General features: G+C 53.3%; 5 protein-coding genes across 5 annotated transcripts; 4 read left to right on the top strand and 1 right to left on the bottom strand.

Annotated features, from left to right (window-relative positions):
- Window positions 1-558: 558 nt before the first annotated feature.
- Z520_00956 (uncharacterized protein) lies at window positions 559-1821 on the top strand (the record flags this gene model as incomplete). The annotated part of the gene is made up of 1 exon (XM_016771474.1): window positions 559-1821. One exon carries the CDS (start codon window positions 559-561, stop codon window positions 1819-1821), a length of 1263 nt encoding a protein of 420 aa, XP_016636613.1.
- A 2831-nt stretch (window positions 1822-4652) lies between these two features.
- Window positions 4653-5811, bottom strand: Z520_00955 (uncharacterized protein; the record flags this gene model as incomplete). Its single annotated transcript, XM_016771473.1, has 2 exons — window positions 4653-5666; window positions 5737-5811. The coding sequence occupies 2 exons, from the start codon at window positions 5809-5811 to the stop codon at window positions 4653-4655; spliced, it is 1089 nt and encodes a 362-aa protein (XP_016636612.1).
- A 3382-nt stretch (window positions 5812-9193) lies between these two features.
- On the top strand, window positions 9194-11830 carry Z520_00954 (uncharacterized protein; the record flags this gene model as incomplete). The annotated part of the gene is made up of 6 exons (XM_016771472.1): window positions 9194-9463; window positions 9520-9615; window positions 9671-11191; window positions 11264-11498; window positions 11549-11675; window positions 11734-11830. 6 exons carry the CDS (start codon window positions 9194-9196, stop codon window positions 11828-11830), a joined length of 2346 nt encoding a protein of 781 aa, XP_016636611.1.
- Window positions 11831-13059: 1229 nt separating this feature from the next.
- Window positions 13060-14385, top strand: Z520_00953 (uncharacterized protein; the record flags this gene model as incomplete). The annotated part of the gene is made up of 1 exon (XM_016771471.1): window positions 13060-14385. The coding sequence occupies one exon, from the start codon at window positions 13060-13062 to the stop codon at window positions 14383-14385; it is 1326 nt and encodes a 441-aa protein (XP_016636610.1).
- Window positions 14386-14683: 298 nt separating this feature from the next.
- Z520_00952 (methionine aminopeptidase 2-1) lies at window positions 14684-16627 on the top strand (the record flags this gene model as incomplete). The annotated part of the gene is made up of 6 exons (XM_016771470.1): window positions 14684-14726; window positions 14783-15612; window positions 15731-15994; window positions 16114-16281; window positions 16383-16469; window positions 16571-16627. 6 exons carry the CDS (start codon window positions 14684-14686, stop codon window positions 16625-16627), a joined length of 1449 nt encoding a protein of 482 aa, XP_016636609.1.
- Window positions 16628-17061: the final 434 nt, after the last annotated feature.

Genomic DNA, 17061 nt, shown 5'->3' with positions numbered 1-17061 from the left:
TGCCGGCAGACCCTAGCGGTCTGATCAGTCAATGGATATATGGCTACGGCTTTTCTGTGGCTCAAACGTTCTGGTGGTCAGGGCTCGACGTCGCTTAACATCCATGATGAGTTTCCCCGCCCTCCAACGCGGGGGAAGGATTGCGGAACATAGGAGCTGCACTGAGGGATGACATGGGGTTGATTGGGCCTCATCAAACCAAGCGGATGATCATCAAGTACGTAGATGGGATGGGTAAGTGAGGAGTACGCATATCCCTGGGATGAGGGCGACGTCAACGGACGGGATCAAGGAAATAGAAGCCAGGGTCCCAGATGCGGTATATGACAGCGAGGACGCAAGAAGGAGGGGGGAGTTGCCAAGAAAACTGCGGAGATACTTGTACTACCGACACCCGCTTTACCTCATACAGCATAGCTGCCGCGCGGAACACACCTTAAATCTTGCCCAATCAGCTTTTGCAGAAAAGACAAGGGTTTAGAAATTTGTCCAAGGGACGAACCCAGCGCAGGACAGCAGACGAGAAAAAGTCCCCGTCACTCTGTCCATTCCGCAAATATGGCACCTTACGATAGTGACTCTTCAGACGATGGCGACGACTACTCGACCACCAACGTCACCCTCGGGTATGCCACCGTCGAATCCACCGGCGACGACATCAGCCACTTGGGCGGCCATCCCACCTGGCTAGACCCAAGTCACCCTCCGCCCGCGGCGCTGGCCAAGTGCAAGGTGTGCAGCAGCTACATGTCCCTTCTCCTCCAGCTCAATGCGGATCTCCAACAGTACTTCCCGAGCGACGAACGGCGCCTCCATGTCCTCTGCTGCAGGAAGAAACAGTGCTCCAAAAAAGTCGGCAGCCTCAGGGCATTTCGCGAAGTCAAGAAACCTGCAGTGCAAGGGAAGAGTATGCAAAAACAAAAGGTGACAGAGTCACGGACAGCGATGCCTGTGCAGCAGGACCTTGGAAGTGCTCTGTTTGGCGGGTCAAGCCAGCAGCAGACTGCGGTCAACAGTGCAAATCCGTTTTCGATGCCGGGCGTCACCGACAACGGACAGTCCACAGCGAATCCATTCTCATCCATAGGCTCGCCTTCGCAGTTGGCAGCGCTGCCTCCACAGAGACCGGTAGAGGAAGCCCAACCCCAACCTCCCACCGAGTCTTTCGCGGATAAACTACGAATTGGCACCCAACCAGACGATAAAGACACCAAGACGGCCACCACCAAAGATCAAATACCGTGGCCGGACGCCTCCCTGTTCCCAACCCCTTACCCTTCCTTCTACCTCGACGCATACCCGGAGGAACTGCAAAAAGAACCTGACACCTCTCCCGCAAAAACAGAGTCCTCGAGAACGCAATATGACGTTGACGATGCAGGAGGAGGCGCAAGCACCGATGCGGACAAGGACACATTCGAGTCCAGCCTGGACAAGACGTTCCAAAAATTCTCGGACCGCATTGCGCAGAACCCGGAACAGGTCCTTCGGTACGAGTTCAAGGGCGAACCACTCCTGTACTCCGGCACCGACGAGGTGGCCTCACGTTTCGTGGTGCCGCACGGCAGGACGGGGCCCGCGAGGGGAATACCCAGGTGCGAAAGCTGTGGTGCCCAACGGGTCTTTGAGCTGCAGCTTGTTCCGGGGTTGATCTACGAGTTGGAAAAGGACGACGAGAATGCAATGAGTCTGGAAGACGGGATGGACTGGGGCACCATCATCGTGGGCACGTGTGTGAATAACTGCGGTGATGCGGGGTCAGTCTCTTTCAGGGAAGAGTGGGTTGGGGTGCAGTGGGAGGAGAGGGTTGTCAGGAAATAAAGATCGTTCCCCTCCCAAGAAAGGAAGGGTTCGATCGTGGAAAGGACGATTGATGAACGACGCCATGTTTTGGAGGACAGAAGTGATGACCTTGGCATACGGTTCTACAGAGGCGCCAATGGACATGAACGCCTGTCTATGCGCGTCGTCGAATGCTATCCAGAGGTGAGACAGAATCGAGTCCCGATAACACCGCTCCTCTCACGCCTAGTCTTCGTCATATGCGTGTATATCGTTCTTTCCTCGACTATCAAAGATGTGTGCTAGGACATATCGGCGTCTACGTACCTTATCCGAGGTTGACACGAGTGGCTCGAGGGGCGAGCAGGCGAGCCACTCCATGGAAGCAACAGAGCAACTGTTTGAGTCAAGGGCCGTCCTTCTCTGGACCTGTGCAGGCCTCTTCTCATCCTTCCCATGCGAGCTGAGCTAGGTCTCCCCACAGATCATCATGGCCAGGAAAAGTATGCCTTTTCTAGCCGCGGGATGTGGCAATCGGGAACTTTGTAGCAGAGGAGAGCGACTGTGACCAGAAATAGGCTCGTGTTCTCGGGTGCGCTGACACAGGCGGGCTGAAAAGATCAAGGGCCACGGCATCTCAAGCCGCGCTTGGGTAGCTTGTCTCCAGCCTTCAGCTGGCCCTGATGTGCATGCCATGCTTGGTTCTATCACGGGACCGTGAGAACCTCAGACGGATATCACTTATGGTTTGGGTGAGCCTGTCCGGTTGAACCTAGTGAGTGGCCTAAGAGGGAGTCTGGCTGCCGTCATCGCAACCCAATTTTGCCACTGATGCCATCCATACCTAGTAGTCACAGCCCATGTGTGATACCGACCATCAGGGCGGCACCTGGTTTTCAGCTTTGAAGCTCTTCCTCGTCCCCCCAGCCACCCTCCGGCGAACCCCGCGAAATCCACAATTGAGATGCTAGTGCCACGCGCTAAGCACGCGAACGCGGATCGCCGGGACGATCGGACGCGTTGACACGGGAAAATGCTTCTGATCACCTCGTCAACAGGCAGGATTGCGAGGGACATGTCCGCTTTGTGTAGACACCACCATCCATCCGTAAACTTGCGGTACACAGAAGGGCCAAAGCACGGGCTACCTTGAGCACCTGGGAGAGAAGGACAGGGAACGGAAGAAAAAGAACAGAACAGAAAAGAAATAATTAATAAAATCAAGACGCGTCAAATCAGGCTGGCCACATTTCCCCCACTTTCCCTCTTTTGGTGCCGACCTCATTTCCCACTTCCCACTCGCGTTTTCCACAAAACCCGCCCGTTTACTGGGCCTGGTTGCGGTATAAACCCAGTACATTATCGTCCGCATTTACCTATTGGCACTGACTGACTGACTGGAACCGTCATCTTTTCCCGGCTTCCCTATCAATGGGGGCGGATGGACAGGGCGCTACCAACGTAAAAAGTGCCTGCGCACGCGGTCTGACGACTCTACCTAGTAGACGTGACGAGAGACCGGCGGGCACAAGCGTTGGTGATCACACTGATCAGCATGCAAAACAATCAGCACAGTTTTACCTAGTTCTTTGCTATATACGGGATTGGGATGGATCACGCAGCAAAAAGGAAAGGGCGCGTGGTGAGAAAAATGCGTGAGGAATGTCTCGCACGGCGGCTCCTCGCTTATTGCTGCAAAGCTATTCGTAAAAGATCACGCCCTAAGACCCCCATCGGCCCGTATCATGGCATCCATGCAGGCAGAATCTCGATAGGATATGTATTCCGTGGCCTATCACTTTTTCCTCTGCGAAACTTGGCGAACAAGTACATAACAGGTACGAGTAGATATCTAAGTGAGGCCAAGCTCGTTCTGCGAGTCACACTGGTTTGGTTTCGACCTTGTTCCGCCCTTCCCAGTTATCGTGACAGTAGATACCAGCTACCTAGGGTTGTTAGGATCCGGACGAATGCCTCCGGATGTGGAAATAAGTTCAGAGACCTAAAACCATCGGTGCTGTAAAGTGCATGCATGACCAAGGTGCTAAACCAAGGTCTGTCCAAGCCTCCAAGGCTCAAAGCTGACCGGCCGCTCGCCAGCGCCGGCACGACAGAAGCACCTTGACGTAGGTAGTGCTCCACGACTGAATGCCCTGAAACGGCCGTTTGACCGGTCGTGGCGTTCGCTAGATGGTTGCATCAAATTTCTGGCCCAGGCCTGGGGCGCCACGAGCCCGGCGGACGCAGGCGGACGCACGCACACGACCTCGATCCATGATTGTATCATGCCGTGTCTGGAGCACGCGATGTACCTATGGCTAGCAGTCAACCGCCCTGCAAAGCCTGGGAGAGGGGCAGCAGCAGTGCGCAGCAAAGACGGATACTGGTAATGTTTTCTTTATTCAGAGCTACCTACTTTCAGCTACCTACTACAGCGATCGCTGTGTTGTGACGATGTTGATGGAATTAAAATCATGTCGGTGTCAAGGGGTGAGGATAGGCCGTAGACATAATTTGACCAACTTGACCATATCAACGCGGACAAGGGACTCAAAAACAGAGACAAGCATAATTGAACAAACTCGCCGAACAAGGAATCGCTGCTGCCCAGTTGCTTTGCTTTGGCAAATAAACGCCTCTGTGTTTCCCGGATATCCAGCTCCGCTGCATGTTTTCAAGCTCAAATCCATGGCCCTCCACCTTTTGGGGTCATTTATGCGTCATTGCTGGACAGAAGAAACATTGTATGCTATTCGTTTCAATTCGAGTAGGTCGTTGCACAGCTACGCATGTGCCTTTGGGTGGTTTTATCATAACAGGGTGTTGTGGATTCGGCCATGGCAAATGAGAAGGGGTGGCCAGATTGTGATTCACGATCTCGGGATCAGCTCGTCACCCAATTGCAGAGCCAGTCCCTTGCCGATCGGAGCCTTTCGTGGTAAAGTTGGACTGCCCGACGGAGGCTGCAACGTATCGAAATTCAAACTTCTTCGTGAGAACCGACTGGGGGTCTTGCTAATGGTTGGAGTTCGGTTGCCCCACTGGGCAGGTGCAGGTGAAGGAGTGACATTGCAGAAGTCGGCCAGGTTGAAATTCTGGCCCGGGGTTTGTAGAGCGCCATTAAACAATCCTAGATGAGTGCCTGGAGTGGTCATCACCGAAGAAGGAAGGTGTGAATGCTGCGAAGGGGGAGTTGAAGGTGGTTCTTTCGACGAGTCCGACGGCCTATGGATGTTGATGGCCGGTGAACGAGACGGTGAATTTGCCAGGTAAAGGAGGAGATCGGCTCCGGATTGCTTGGAGTTGGTGTTGAGGAAAGCCTTTGCAGGAGGAGGTGTTCGAGGGGGTGATGAGGACAAAATACTGCTAGACGGTTCGTTTCCAAAGGCAGGCATGGGAAGGTCATGATCTTCGTCATCAGAATGAACATCAAACATGGGAGAGTCGTCATTGGCAAGGTGAGGTGTTCGAGTAGATTCTGTATGAAATAGTGGGTTCTCTTGAAAGGACTGTGTCCGATTCAAAAGAGGTGAAGACTGAGGCAGACGGTGATCTTGCTTCCATGTCAATGTGCTCGACTGTCTGTCCAGCCCTGTTGCAGAGGACGACCGGACTCTCTTCCTCGCAGCGAATGGAGGTTCGGGGATTTTAAAGGTTGGGTTGGAGGGTTTCGAAAAGCGGTTGTTGGCAATCGAGGAGATAGGGATGAATTCGTCGTCGGATCCAGACGAGGTATCACAGGGGAGGTCTTCCTCCAGGAATGGTCTCTTCCTCTTTAGCTTCTCGGTGAACTCGGGTTCGATCGAGGCAAGTGTTCGATCTTGCCAGCCATTTTGGGCCTTGAAGCTTGCAAAAGCCAGACAGTCTTGGAGGTTTCGAGCAACCTATAGAGGCCCAGTCAGTCAGGAGGGGGTTTCCTGGCAAAGTCTTGTGAGCAGCTTGGATTTGAGTTACCTTTGCAATTTCCACTCTCCTCAGCACCTTCTCTGCTACTTCAGCAGCAGCATATGGATGCTGGTCAGAGGTCATGTTGTTGCAAATGTTGTGAGAGACCAGCATGAGGAATAGGTCGCCGAGGGGGGTTTTTAAGAAGGAGAAGGGAGAGGATTTTGCCAAATATGTGTGGTGTTGCCCCGGAACGTCAATGCGCAGGCTAGGAAAGAATTGAAGTCAAGCTGGTTTAATTCCTGCTATGGATCCAGACTCGGGCTGGCAATTCGTGGGGCCACAACGCGAGGGTAGGCGGGTGCGACTGCGCTATGTTCAATGGGCGGTGCTCGGGTCCAGTTCGGCTCACTGGAGGACGGAGGTCATGCTGGAGGATCAGATGTTGAGATGGACGAGCTTGAAGGACGAAAGGACAGAGAGCAAGAGACTGCAGAGGGGGAAAAAAGAAAGTGGACGGCTGAGCAATAAGTTCCAGGAGAGTGAGTGAGTGGTAGAGGAATGCTGGTGGCAGCGAACTTGACGAGCACGGTGAATGGCCTGCATTAAGTTAATTGGACTCTCAGCACAGGCTTGACTTCCTACTGGAGGCAGCCAGAGACTCAGAGCGGCAACTTAGTAGTAACTGTGGAGGGCGGACGAGGGGTGCCCTCGTTGGAGCCGACGCTGGCGGCACTGGTGGGCAGTGGTGGCACGTTCTGGGTAAAGACCGCTAAGGCAGCTAAAGGGCGAGTGGTTCCCCAGTGGATTGAGGCCGTCCATTTGCAGCTCCGGCTCGCCTGTGGCTGGTGATGGTGTCAAACTCATTGGCTCCTTAGCTGCTAATTACGCATGGCCGACGCTTTGCCTGAGACTCCTGCTTGCCACTGCTTGGAGCTTACCGACTGGGTGCCGACTGGCTGTGAAATTGGCCGCTGGGCTGGTCGCATGCACCTTTTGCAGCTTCCTCCAGCCATACGAGTCGGCCATGCTCAGTCCATGTCAAACTGATGTTTGCACGGCGAGACGGGATCCAATGACGCCTGCGACCTGAGTTTCTCGTCCTTCTGTTCCCTCGTCACCTTGGTCACTCTGGTCACCTTGGTCACCTCTGATCTGGCGGCTGCAGGTACTACTAACTACTGCTCCGGAGGCCATACTGCCGGTTTCTGTGTCTCGTGTGCCCTGATATCCGGTCGACAACCCGCCTCCTTGGGTCCACTGCCATGACTGCAAGTCGATCTGCTTGTTCCGAGATTTCACGGCCCGACTGGGACATTGATTGATGTGCTGTCATCGACGATGTCCAACACCTGAGATGGGAAGAAACCGGGATTCACAAATTTCCTCCTTTTCCATGTTGGGTGCGGGTATCAGTGACAAGCCAAAGCCATCTCTTTGGATCTGGGGAAGAACAACTACTGGTACCTCCCTAAAGGAGTGTAGCTTTCACGGGTGTCAGGCCAGGAACCGGGCAGTGGGCACCGATGGGCGCACTATGCAAAGCATGACTAACTAAATCGCTGCCGTCTGACCTCATTCCAGACCTCAATGTTGCCCGCTTTGAAGAGGACAACGGTCGTTTACGCTGATCGAGGGGAACCCCCCCCCTGATCCAGGTTCAAACGGAGATAACTTGCTGATCATGGCATGTTGGGCGCACAGTCTTGGAAAGTATAAGTATAACTTCGGAGGATTGAGTAGCCACCAGGAGAAGATGCCAGAGAACAAAAAAGGAACATCTTCGGGTCCCAGATCCGGATTTGAAAATTACCATGGAGAACTAAGTCTCGGGAATGCCAACCCTCAGGATTCTTGTCGTGCGACCAAGATACGGAGGCACTGTCCACCTTCCATTCTTTGTCGGTGGCAGATACGGAGGACCTGGTTCAAATACCTACCTACCTAGGTAGGTATGAATGGGGACAAGAGTGTGCCAGCATGAGGCTGAACGATCATCTCTGACACTGGCGAATAGCCTCAGTCCATAACTTGGCGTAGGAATCCCATTATTATTTAGAGCGCCTTCTATGTACTCGACAGAATCGACTCCAGATTTTATTGTGTGCGCTCTGGACGAGGTACCTACTCCGTATGCGTGCCCGTTCAGTGGCTGTCGAATCGTCGATATGCCCTACCAAGGCGATCTACTGTGGCTTTCATATCCACTGGATGGAGCACTTCTGAAATTGCACTTTGTTATCCCCTTTGAGTAGGGGCAGCCGTGTTCTCGGATGAGATCGATGACAATCATTCAGCCTTCCCCTGTCTCTGACAAAGGCGGCTTCACTTGATAGTCATCGTCGTGGTCGTGCACATCAGACTTCCAGCTCCAGCTCAATACTGGCGGGCAGAGATTGTCTTGCTCCTGATCGGGACATGGACGGGAGGAAGACGCTGAGTGGATCGCAGTCACCCGCAGTGGTCACGGCGCTGGAACGAGACGGAGAAAAAGTCATGGTCAACGCCGATTATCTCTGGGCCCCAAGCCAACCACATGTTCTTCCAGCTGTTCCCAGCTGTTCCCAGCTGTTCCCAGGTGCGACTCCGACGTCATTGCCCGTAAAAGATGCCCACCAAGTCCACAACTGCATAGCTCGTCCATCTCGTCCGGGGCGCCAGGCCCTAAACAGCTTAACTAACAGCCCCCTCAGTGCCTTCGGTGCTCCCCCCCCCCCCCCCCAAAAGCCCCCAAAGCAACAGGAACGCATGTGTGCAGTGGGCAAAGGCGCAGTGGCCCAGGCTGGAAGGCATAGGGATTGCGCATTTTGCGCATGCCGCCTCCCCCCACCTTTATCATCTGGCATCCTTGTCGAATGCGGTGGGCTTCCAGCCAAGCTGATTGCACGATGCCCGGATTGCACCGCTTGCACCGCTTGCCCTTGTAGCCTGGTGCTGCTTCTGGCGAATGGCACTTGCTGGCGGCAACGCATGTCTTGCAAGTTGCAACAACCACACTTCGAACTTGCCCTGCGACGTGCTCTTGCTGCACGAAGCTGCATTTCCGTCCGTTGCTACCCAGAATATATCCATAGTGCCGCGGTAGCGTCCCCAAGCATTGTCCACGTCGCAAGTCCGGGCAATGATAATACCTCCTCGTCGCCGTTGTGCCATTTCAGCTTGGTGCTTATCGTCGAATTGACGATCGCTTTTCTCTTCATCTTACCCTTCACCTCATTCTCATCTTAATCGACTGCCCTCGTTTCCTCCTGGTCGCTCGTTTGTCTGTTGAAACTGTCCGAGCGGAGTTTGTATACGCTGCTCTGCTTCTGCTGTGATACCCTCGCAGCCAATTGTCACTTCGGAAAAAAGCTCCATTGCACATGCATGTGCATGCGGTCGTTACATCCTACCATTAATTCTTCTTACCTTGCGGCATCATCAACAGCACCATTCCGGTCACACCAACGAGCCTCCTTTGCACTGTCTCTCAAATCTATGACTGACTGTTAAAACGCCCTCGACGCCGATTCCCTCGCCAGCAGCCATGCCCTTCTTCAAAGAGCTGCGCCGACGATCAAAAGCAAGCTTCCGAACCTCAGACTCTTCAACGGAATCCAATGGCACCGTGCCCACCGCGAAGTCGTCCTCTACTCTCAATTCCGCTCCTGGAAGCGCAACGCCACCTTCGACATATCACGCCAATGGCTCCTCTTACAACGTTTTGGGCACAGTAAAGAGCAATGGAGACACTCCGCCTCCGGTCCCTCAGCGACCTAATGTGACGGTCCCAAATTCCAACAGAAACAGTATGATAGTGAGTTCTCTGGAAAATCTGCGAGCAGACTGTGCCTGTGAGCTGACCAAAAGCAGACTCTGTCCCCTTCGGGCTCCAATGGAACTGTACGAGTCCCTCCACCGACCTCTGCGTATGCGCCTAAAATCACTTCAGTCCTGGATAACTCCGTGGTATGTGCTGGTTGAATGAGTTGGGGTGGCGATGACGCTTACGGACGGTGTACAGGTTTACCACAAAGTACTGTTGGTGAATGGAGAAATTGGCGACCCTAATCAGAAACCCATGGATGGCAATCTGACGGTCCATCACGACAAGGAAGGACAGGCGTTCCCACCCACGAACTGGCCCGTGTCCGACTCGTACTTCAAAGCGCTGGTCTACCTCTCGCCCGGCTGGAACAGAATTCGGTTTGACTTTACCTCCCCGAAATTGAGCCATCACAGCATTGGATCCGCGCCGACAAACCACTCTTCCTATATTATGCTGAATTACCTGCCGTTGAACAGCGCACCACCTCTCCAGCTTGTCATACTCGTTGGAAGGGACTCACCATGTACATATGACGCAGTCCCTCAGAGAATACAAAACGAAGGAAACGATCTGTCCATGGCCATCAGGAAATTCCGAATGGCCGCTCACCTGTGGCAGACATTCACTGCAGAACAAATGTACCGACACAAATTCGGCCGCAGGTGTTTCAGATTCGAGGAAGAATGGCAGACCGGCACACTCTCCATGCGAGACTGGGAAATGGGCATCATGAAGAACGAAACCAGGATCCATGTCGTTCGAGCGGACAAGACTACTGCAGAGTTGCAGGATCTGCAGTATGCGCAGCAACACTCGCCGGCAGCCAAGAAAGGGGAGCTCTACTCGATTGCAGCGGATGCCGTCAAGAAATACTTCAATATGAGGCCAGGTCAGAAGCAGCATGTGGCCTGTCTTCTTCTTGATGCCCACTGGGATCGAGAAGCCGGAACAATTAGGGGCCATGCTGCTCTTGGTGGTACAGGGGATGACCTTGGCCTAGCCATTTTCGGCTCCCATGCTCTTCAGAGCTATCCCTCCTGTATCGAGGAAGTTGTGCCAGCCTTTATGGACTGCACGCGGACGGACACCAACTATGTGGCAAACGATTGCAATGAATCCGGGAGCAGCTGGGAAGCAGCCAATATTGGTATCGGCGCTCATATGCACGAGGTCGGCCATCTTTTTGGCTGTCCGCACCAGGAAACCGGAGTCATGCTCAGGGACTACGTCCGATTGAACCGCACATTCTTGGTCAAAGAACCATACTCGACGAGAACAAAATCCCAAGGTCTCAAAGTCTGTCGTCAAGAAGACGAGTGCGGTTGGCATCGATTAGACGTGCTCCGTTTCCGATACCATCCTTGCTTCAGACTTCCGAGTGATGAACCTCTTCCACAGGACGACAGCATTCAGTACTTTCCAGTCGGTAACGGCCGAGTGATCTTTTCCGCCCCCTCAGGAATTTCATTTATTGAGATACGGACGGAAGGAGACGACCTTTGCCGGCAATGGATCGACTTTACCAATGCTGATCCCCGACACAGCGCATCCCCCAGACAAATCACCGTGGCAGAGACCGACATCCGCGGACGTCTACCAGAAGACAAGAAAAAGGTCAAGTTGTCTTTGACGATCTTCTGTGGTAGTTCCCGGAGTGAAAAGATCGAAGATCTTGACGACCTCTTGTCGAAGAAATACATTGTGAACCTTCCACATGTTAAGCAGGCACCGAAGCGTGACGAAGGATTGACAATGAACGCGTTGAACAATGTTGTAGGACTGGGCAAGTCCTTCGATTCCCGCCTCGGGTTTCGAAGCAAGAAGCTCGGGCAGTCTCAGCTGGAAGGTTCGCAGCCAGAAGAGTTGATCCTAGAGAGTACTCATCTCCAGACAAAGCTTCTGACTTCGGTCAAAGTGTATTCTGGATATGCACTGGACGGCATTGAATTTTGTTATGAAGACGGCCATAGTCAACTATTCGGCAAAAGGGGTGGCAAACCCGGCGGTGACGAATTTTTCCTTGGTGAGTTGGAAGTGTGGAGGTACGATATTTCAGAGGACTAACATTTGCAGACACACGCCGTGGCGAAACCATTCTCGGATTTTATGTGCGTGCCGGGCTCTGGGTCGACGGTATCGAGATTTTGACCAGTACTGGTCGAAGATCGGGTGTTTTTGGAAACGCAACCGGCGGATCTGGGTACGTAAAAGTGTTCCATGCTACCTTTGTCTCCGGCTTTGTCCTGACCAGATCATAGACATACCTTGATGGCGCCTCGGGGATACAGTCTTGCCGGCATTTCAGGAAGCTGCGGCCCATGGATCGACGGTTTCCAGATTATCATCACACGCTAATGTCATCTTGGAGACGATTGCACATTGACGACGAAAACAATTACATACAATACCCTCCGGCGGACGTCGACTTGCACGATTTCGGAATGGAAATGTCCCACACTTGTAACAGGCGATAATCGTTTTGGATGGCTTGGCGATTAGTCGATATTGGTTCATTTCGGCATCATACGGGATATTAATGTTTTGCCACGCCTTGTACGGAACGAAACCATCAGGAGGGACACAATTAGCCAGGCATACGACGACGGCAAAAGAATACACATACAAAAAGGACAACGGAGAACTATTCTACAATAATGAAGAGGTACGATATCCACCGGTTGGAGACGATCTCAGCAGCGATTAGAGGAAGGCCATATCAGCAGCAGTCCGCTCAGGCCATGTGATAATGTCCTCGTGGAGGGACTGTACATATTTGTGGCCTTGGTGGCAAGGCGCGACGACCAGGCATTCCGGCAGATCCAGGGCTATCCTGCAGTAAGGTACCCATGTCTTTTGCTCTTGAACTACTGGTGGGTGAGACAGATTGCGCACCGAGTCCTGGCTCGACTCTGCTTTATATAGACATTAATGGGAATTCTGGTTAATGACTTTTAAAGCACATCTTTCGCGCCTCGTTCATGAGGAGCATGGATTGAACAGGTTAGATCCGTTCAATCGTGCCGGGGCTCGGTCATCTGATGGAACACCCTAGCGAGCAAATCCCTAGACGATAACATCCTGCTCGAGTCCTGAGATAGTTAGGTATGAACCAGGTACTCCGTGGTAGTGGCAGCCTTGCACCGCCAAACCCCCCACTTATCGGGACTAGCTCAGCCTTGTCGAGCTTCTTTGATGATGCTCAAACTAAAATCAATGACGATCGACACGAGCTGCTTGCAGATCCGCGCGGCTCGTGACGTGTACAGTCGGATGCTCTTAGCTACCTAGCTAGGTAGCGAGCTGGGGACCATGCATTCTGCCGGCATCAGCAAGTTACACACGTCCCACAGTTGCCCTGCTCGGTTTTCCAGTTCAGGAGCTGCATCGAGCCGGAGTTCCGAGTCACTCGAAAGAATGACGCGATCATGGATGGGAAGCCATCGGGGTGTTTTCCGTAAGTTGAGAGTGGCGCTGGACTTATTCTCAATATTATCTGCTCGATGAATGAGAGGCGGACTGTCCTTTCCACTGCCGCATTCTTGTGACCATTCTGTTTGTCGACATTGAGAGATTGAGCGAGCAGTATGGGTGTGATCAGTTTCTGCATGGCTGGCCTGGCGTTGGCCAGCTTAGCAATGGCCCAAAATGCCAGCTTGACTCAAGATAACACCATTTCTACAGAAGGACTGGTCTCCAACAACTCCAGATTCGATACGATTCTGCGCGTGGACAATGGCACTTACGGCCCTCCAATCGAGGAGGTCCACTACTTTTACAAATACTGGCCCATCGGCATCGCTGTGTCCAGCACACCGAGAATCTTTGTCTGCTACACCCGTGGCGACTACGACTATACCGTCGCCGAAGTCAACAGCACGACTTCGGAGACACCTTTCCCGTCTGCCGGTCTGAACTTGCCTCCTGATGCACTCAACACAACGTTCAATGGGATTGAGTTCGGAAGTGCGAATTCCACCGGCTTGATAAGTGTGCAGGCTCTTTATATCACACCTGCAACTTCTTCAGGGCGACCCGAAACGTTGTGGCTGCTGGACACAGGCCGGCCGACCATTCAGTCCTCTACCGGGAGCTACAGCATGCCCTACGCGCAGCCTGGCGGGCCAAAAGTCGTAGGTGTCAATTTATCGAATAACACCGTCTACGCGACCTACACGTTTCCGTCCACCGTGCATTATCCCGACTCGTACATGAACGACATACGCTTCGATCTTCGGGCCGGGGTTGAGGTGGCTTACATTGTGGACTCCAGCGACGAAGGCCGCAATGGGTTCATCATGTTGAACCTCACAGACGGCACGGCCTGGCGGAGATTGACGCAACATCCGTCGGTGCTACGAGTATACAATAACTTGCCGAGCTACCAGGGCCATCCATTCTACTATCGGAACCCTGGCATGAGCTTCTCGCACCAACAAGAGGGTCTTGATGGCATCCAGATCACCCCCGACGGCGACTACATCTACTACTCGCCACTGACGTCGCAGAACCTCTACCGCGTTCCCACAGCAAACTTACTGTTACAAGACAGCCAAAGCCCGCTTGCCGAACAAGCGGCGTCCAACAACGTCTCGTGGCTCGGCCAGCGGGGAGGCGAGGCCAACGGCTTCGAGGGCGATAGTAGCGGCCTGATCTATATGCTCATGCCCACCCACAATGCCATCTACTACTATGACCCCGCGGACCTCCAAGTTCATGGATTTGTACGGGACCCGAGGATCGTCTGGCCCGACAGCGCGAGCATCGCAGAAGACGGATACTTCTACATGACTATCAACCAGCTGCCATATCAGGATGAGTGGAATAATGGCGTCAACCTAAGGCAATTTCCCGGGGCGATTCTGAGGGCCAAATTGTTGAATAATGCCACAAAGATTACTTCGTTGACATAGTTTGAGATGTGAGGGGGTAATGATGCAAAAGTACCTAGGTATGCAGACAGTACTGAAGATGGGTTATAAGATTTCTAAACGAGTATCGTAGAGTAATATGAGTTGCCCTTAGCCATATCTGATGACTCTGACCTCCGTACATTACGTGATTAGTAATCGCAGGCGTCGAACGCGGGGATTTCAACCACCACCTCCTCCCACCGTCACGAAACACTGGCACTTATTCAATCCTAGGTAGTTCTTGTTGAGAGTCCGATAACCATCCATCACCACAGCCTACATTGTGTGGAATGTCGAAATGGGAACCAAAACTCCGCAAAACGAACATCGCAGAAACGATGGTACGTCGGCACTCCTCTGACTTGCATGAGGCACCTGTCCTAACGAAGATTCCAAGGCGATCCCTCCAAGTCTGATGGACTCTCTCACGTCGGCGGCGAGCCTCGAGGCTCTCATATGTCCAGGGACGGAGATGGCTGTCTCGGAGGCGCGGGAGGAGGTGACGACGAGAGCGACGGCGACGGCGACGGCGATGGGGAGGGCGAGGGAACCAGCCTAGGACCAATAGAAGCCCCCTTGACCACCGAAGCTGTAGACACACAGAAGAAACGCAAGAAGCCCAAGAAGAAGAACAAAAAGAATAAGAAAGGGTCGGCGTCCGTGCCTGTTGTCAAGCAATCGTCGCCACCAAGGGTCTTGTTGAGCGACCTCTTCCCGAACGGCAACTACCCCCAGGGCGAGGTGCAGAGCTACAGCTACACCGAAGCGCGGACAGCAGCTGCGGAAGCACGCCATGAAGCTCGTCGACATTATTGGGAAGACGACGCCTTCCTCCAAAACTACCGCAAGGCCGCCGAGGTGCACCGCCAAACCCGCCAATGGGTCCAAGACAGCGTCAGGCCTGGCCAGACGACTCTCCTGGAACTGGCCGAAGGAGTCGAGGACAGCGTCAGGGCTCTTCTTGGCCATGCCGGATTGGAGCCTGGGGACAGCCTCAAGGCCGGTATGGGCTTCCCAACTGGTCTCTGCCTCAACAACCAAGTCGCGCACTACACTCCCAATCCGGGCCAGAAGGATGTCGTGATCCAGCAGCAGGATGTCCTGACGGTCGATTTTGGTGTCCACAGCAACGGCTGGATCGTCGACAGCGCCTTCACCATGGCATTTGACCACACCTACGACAACCTTCTGGCAGCGGTCAAGGAAGCCACCAATACAGGGATCAAGGTACCGACCGAGCTCTTCTTCTTCTTCTCCTCCTCCTCCTCCTCCTCCTCCTCCTCCTCACACCATGTGTGTTCCAACGGCAGGGATATGTAAGGCTAACAACACCCGTCAACAACAGACCGCAGGTGTCGACGTGCGGATCAGCGATGTCAGCGCCGCCATTCAAGAAGCCATGGAGAGCCACGAGGTCGAGATCCGCGGCAAGACATTCCCCGTCAAGCCCGTGCGGAATCTCTCGGCACACGACATCAAGCACTACCGCATCCACGGCGGCAAGTCCATCCCCTTTGTCAAGAACTCGGACCAGACCAAGATGGAGGAGGGTGAGGTCTTTGCCATTGAGACGTTCGGCACCACAGGCCGCGGCTGCGTGGTGGATGATGTAAGGGCAGCCCATTTCACACCCTATTTCTTTCCCAATGCGTTGATTATTCCACATATAAGAAACACAAGAGACAAATTTTCGGATACTAATTGAAATCACAATTGCTCCACCTACAGGCAGGGGTCTATGGCTACGGGCTGAACCACGACGCTCCGCTGGGGGCAACATCTCTCCCCCTAGCCTCAGCCAGGCGTCTGCAAAAGACGATCCGCGAGAACTTTGGGACGTTGGTCTTCTGCCGTCGCTATCTCGAGCGGCTGGGCGTGGAGAGGTATCTGGCTGGCGTAAGTACTGTCACCCACTCCCCCGCCGTCTAAGAAGAAAGAAAGAAAGAAAGCACCCATACTTATTACGGACTGGACAAATGACCGTGGTCTCTACACAGATGAACTGTCTTGTCTCCCACGGCATCGTGGAATCTTACGCCCCCCTGATGGACATTCCATGCTCGTACTCGGCGCAGTTCGAACATGTAAGCCCATCTCGTGCATCCCTTCCCAACGGTTTTTCGTTTTCTACCATCCATCCCACAAAATGACACACGAAGCAAAAGGCTGACAATTCGACCCTTAGACCTTTCTCCTGCGCGAGACGCACAAAGAGGTCTTGAGCCGCGGAGATGACTACTGAATCAGCACCCCGCCACCCCCAAATCGCCTTTGTAAGGCGTGACGTTGATCCCACACAGGTTCTGTTCGTCTTGCAGGCCAGGAAGGCCCAAGGAGCAAATATGTAGGGCGGGTTTTGATCTTTTCTTTTTGTCTCTGATGCATGTATCCCTTGGTGCTGGTTTTTTTCCCCCTCCTCCCTCATCCAAACTCCTCGGTCATCATACATGACTCCTGGTACGCAAAGGGGGAGAGGGGGTTTTTTTTCCCAGCACCGTGACGTGAATGCGAAGGGATGTTTCTTTTGCACTCTGCGTTTTTCTCTGTCTGTGTATGTTTTCCGAGAAGTACGTACCAGTACATTTTAGATAGCCCCGGATATATGTGTGTGTGTATGCACAGCCGGAATGATGATTCTGTTGAATCTGAGCTACCATCCTTCATACCAATTCTTTT

This window comes from Fonsecaea multimorphosa, assembly GCF_000836435.1.
Source record: "Fonsecaea multimorphosa CBS 102226 unplaced genomic scaffold supercont1.2, whole genome shotgun sequence".
Lineage (NCBI taxonomy): Eukaryota > Fungi > Ascomycota > Eurotiomycetes > Chaetothyriales > Herpotrichiellaceae > Fonsecaea > Fonsecaea multimorphosa.
The sequence above is the reverse complement of the archived record's forward strand: the minus strand, read 5'-3'. Positions and strand labels throughout refer to the sequence as shown.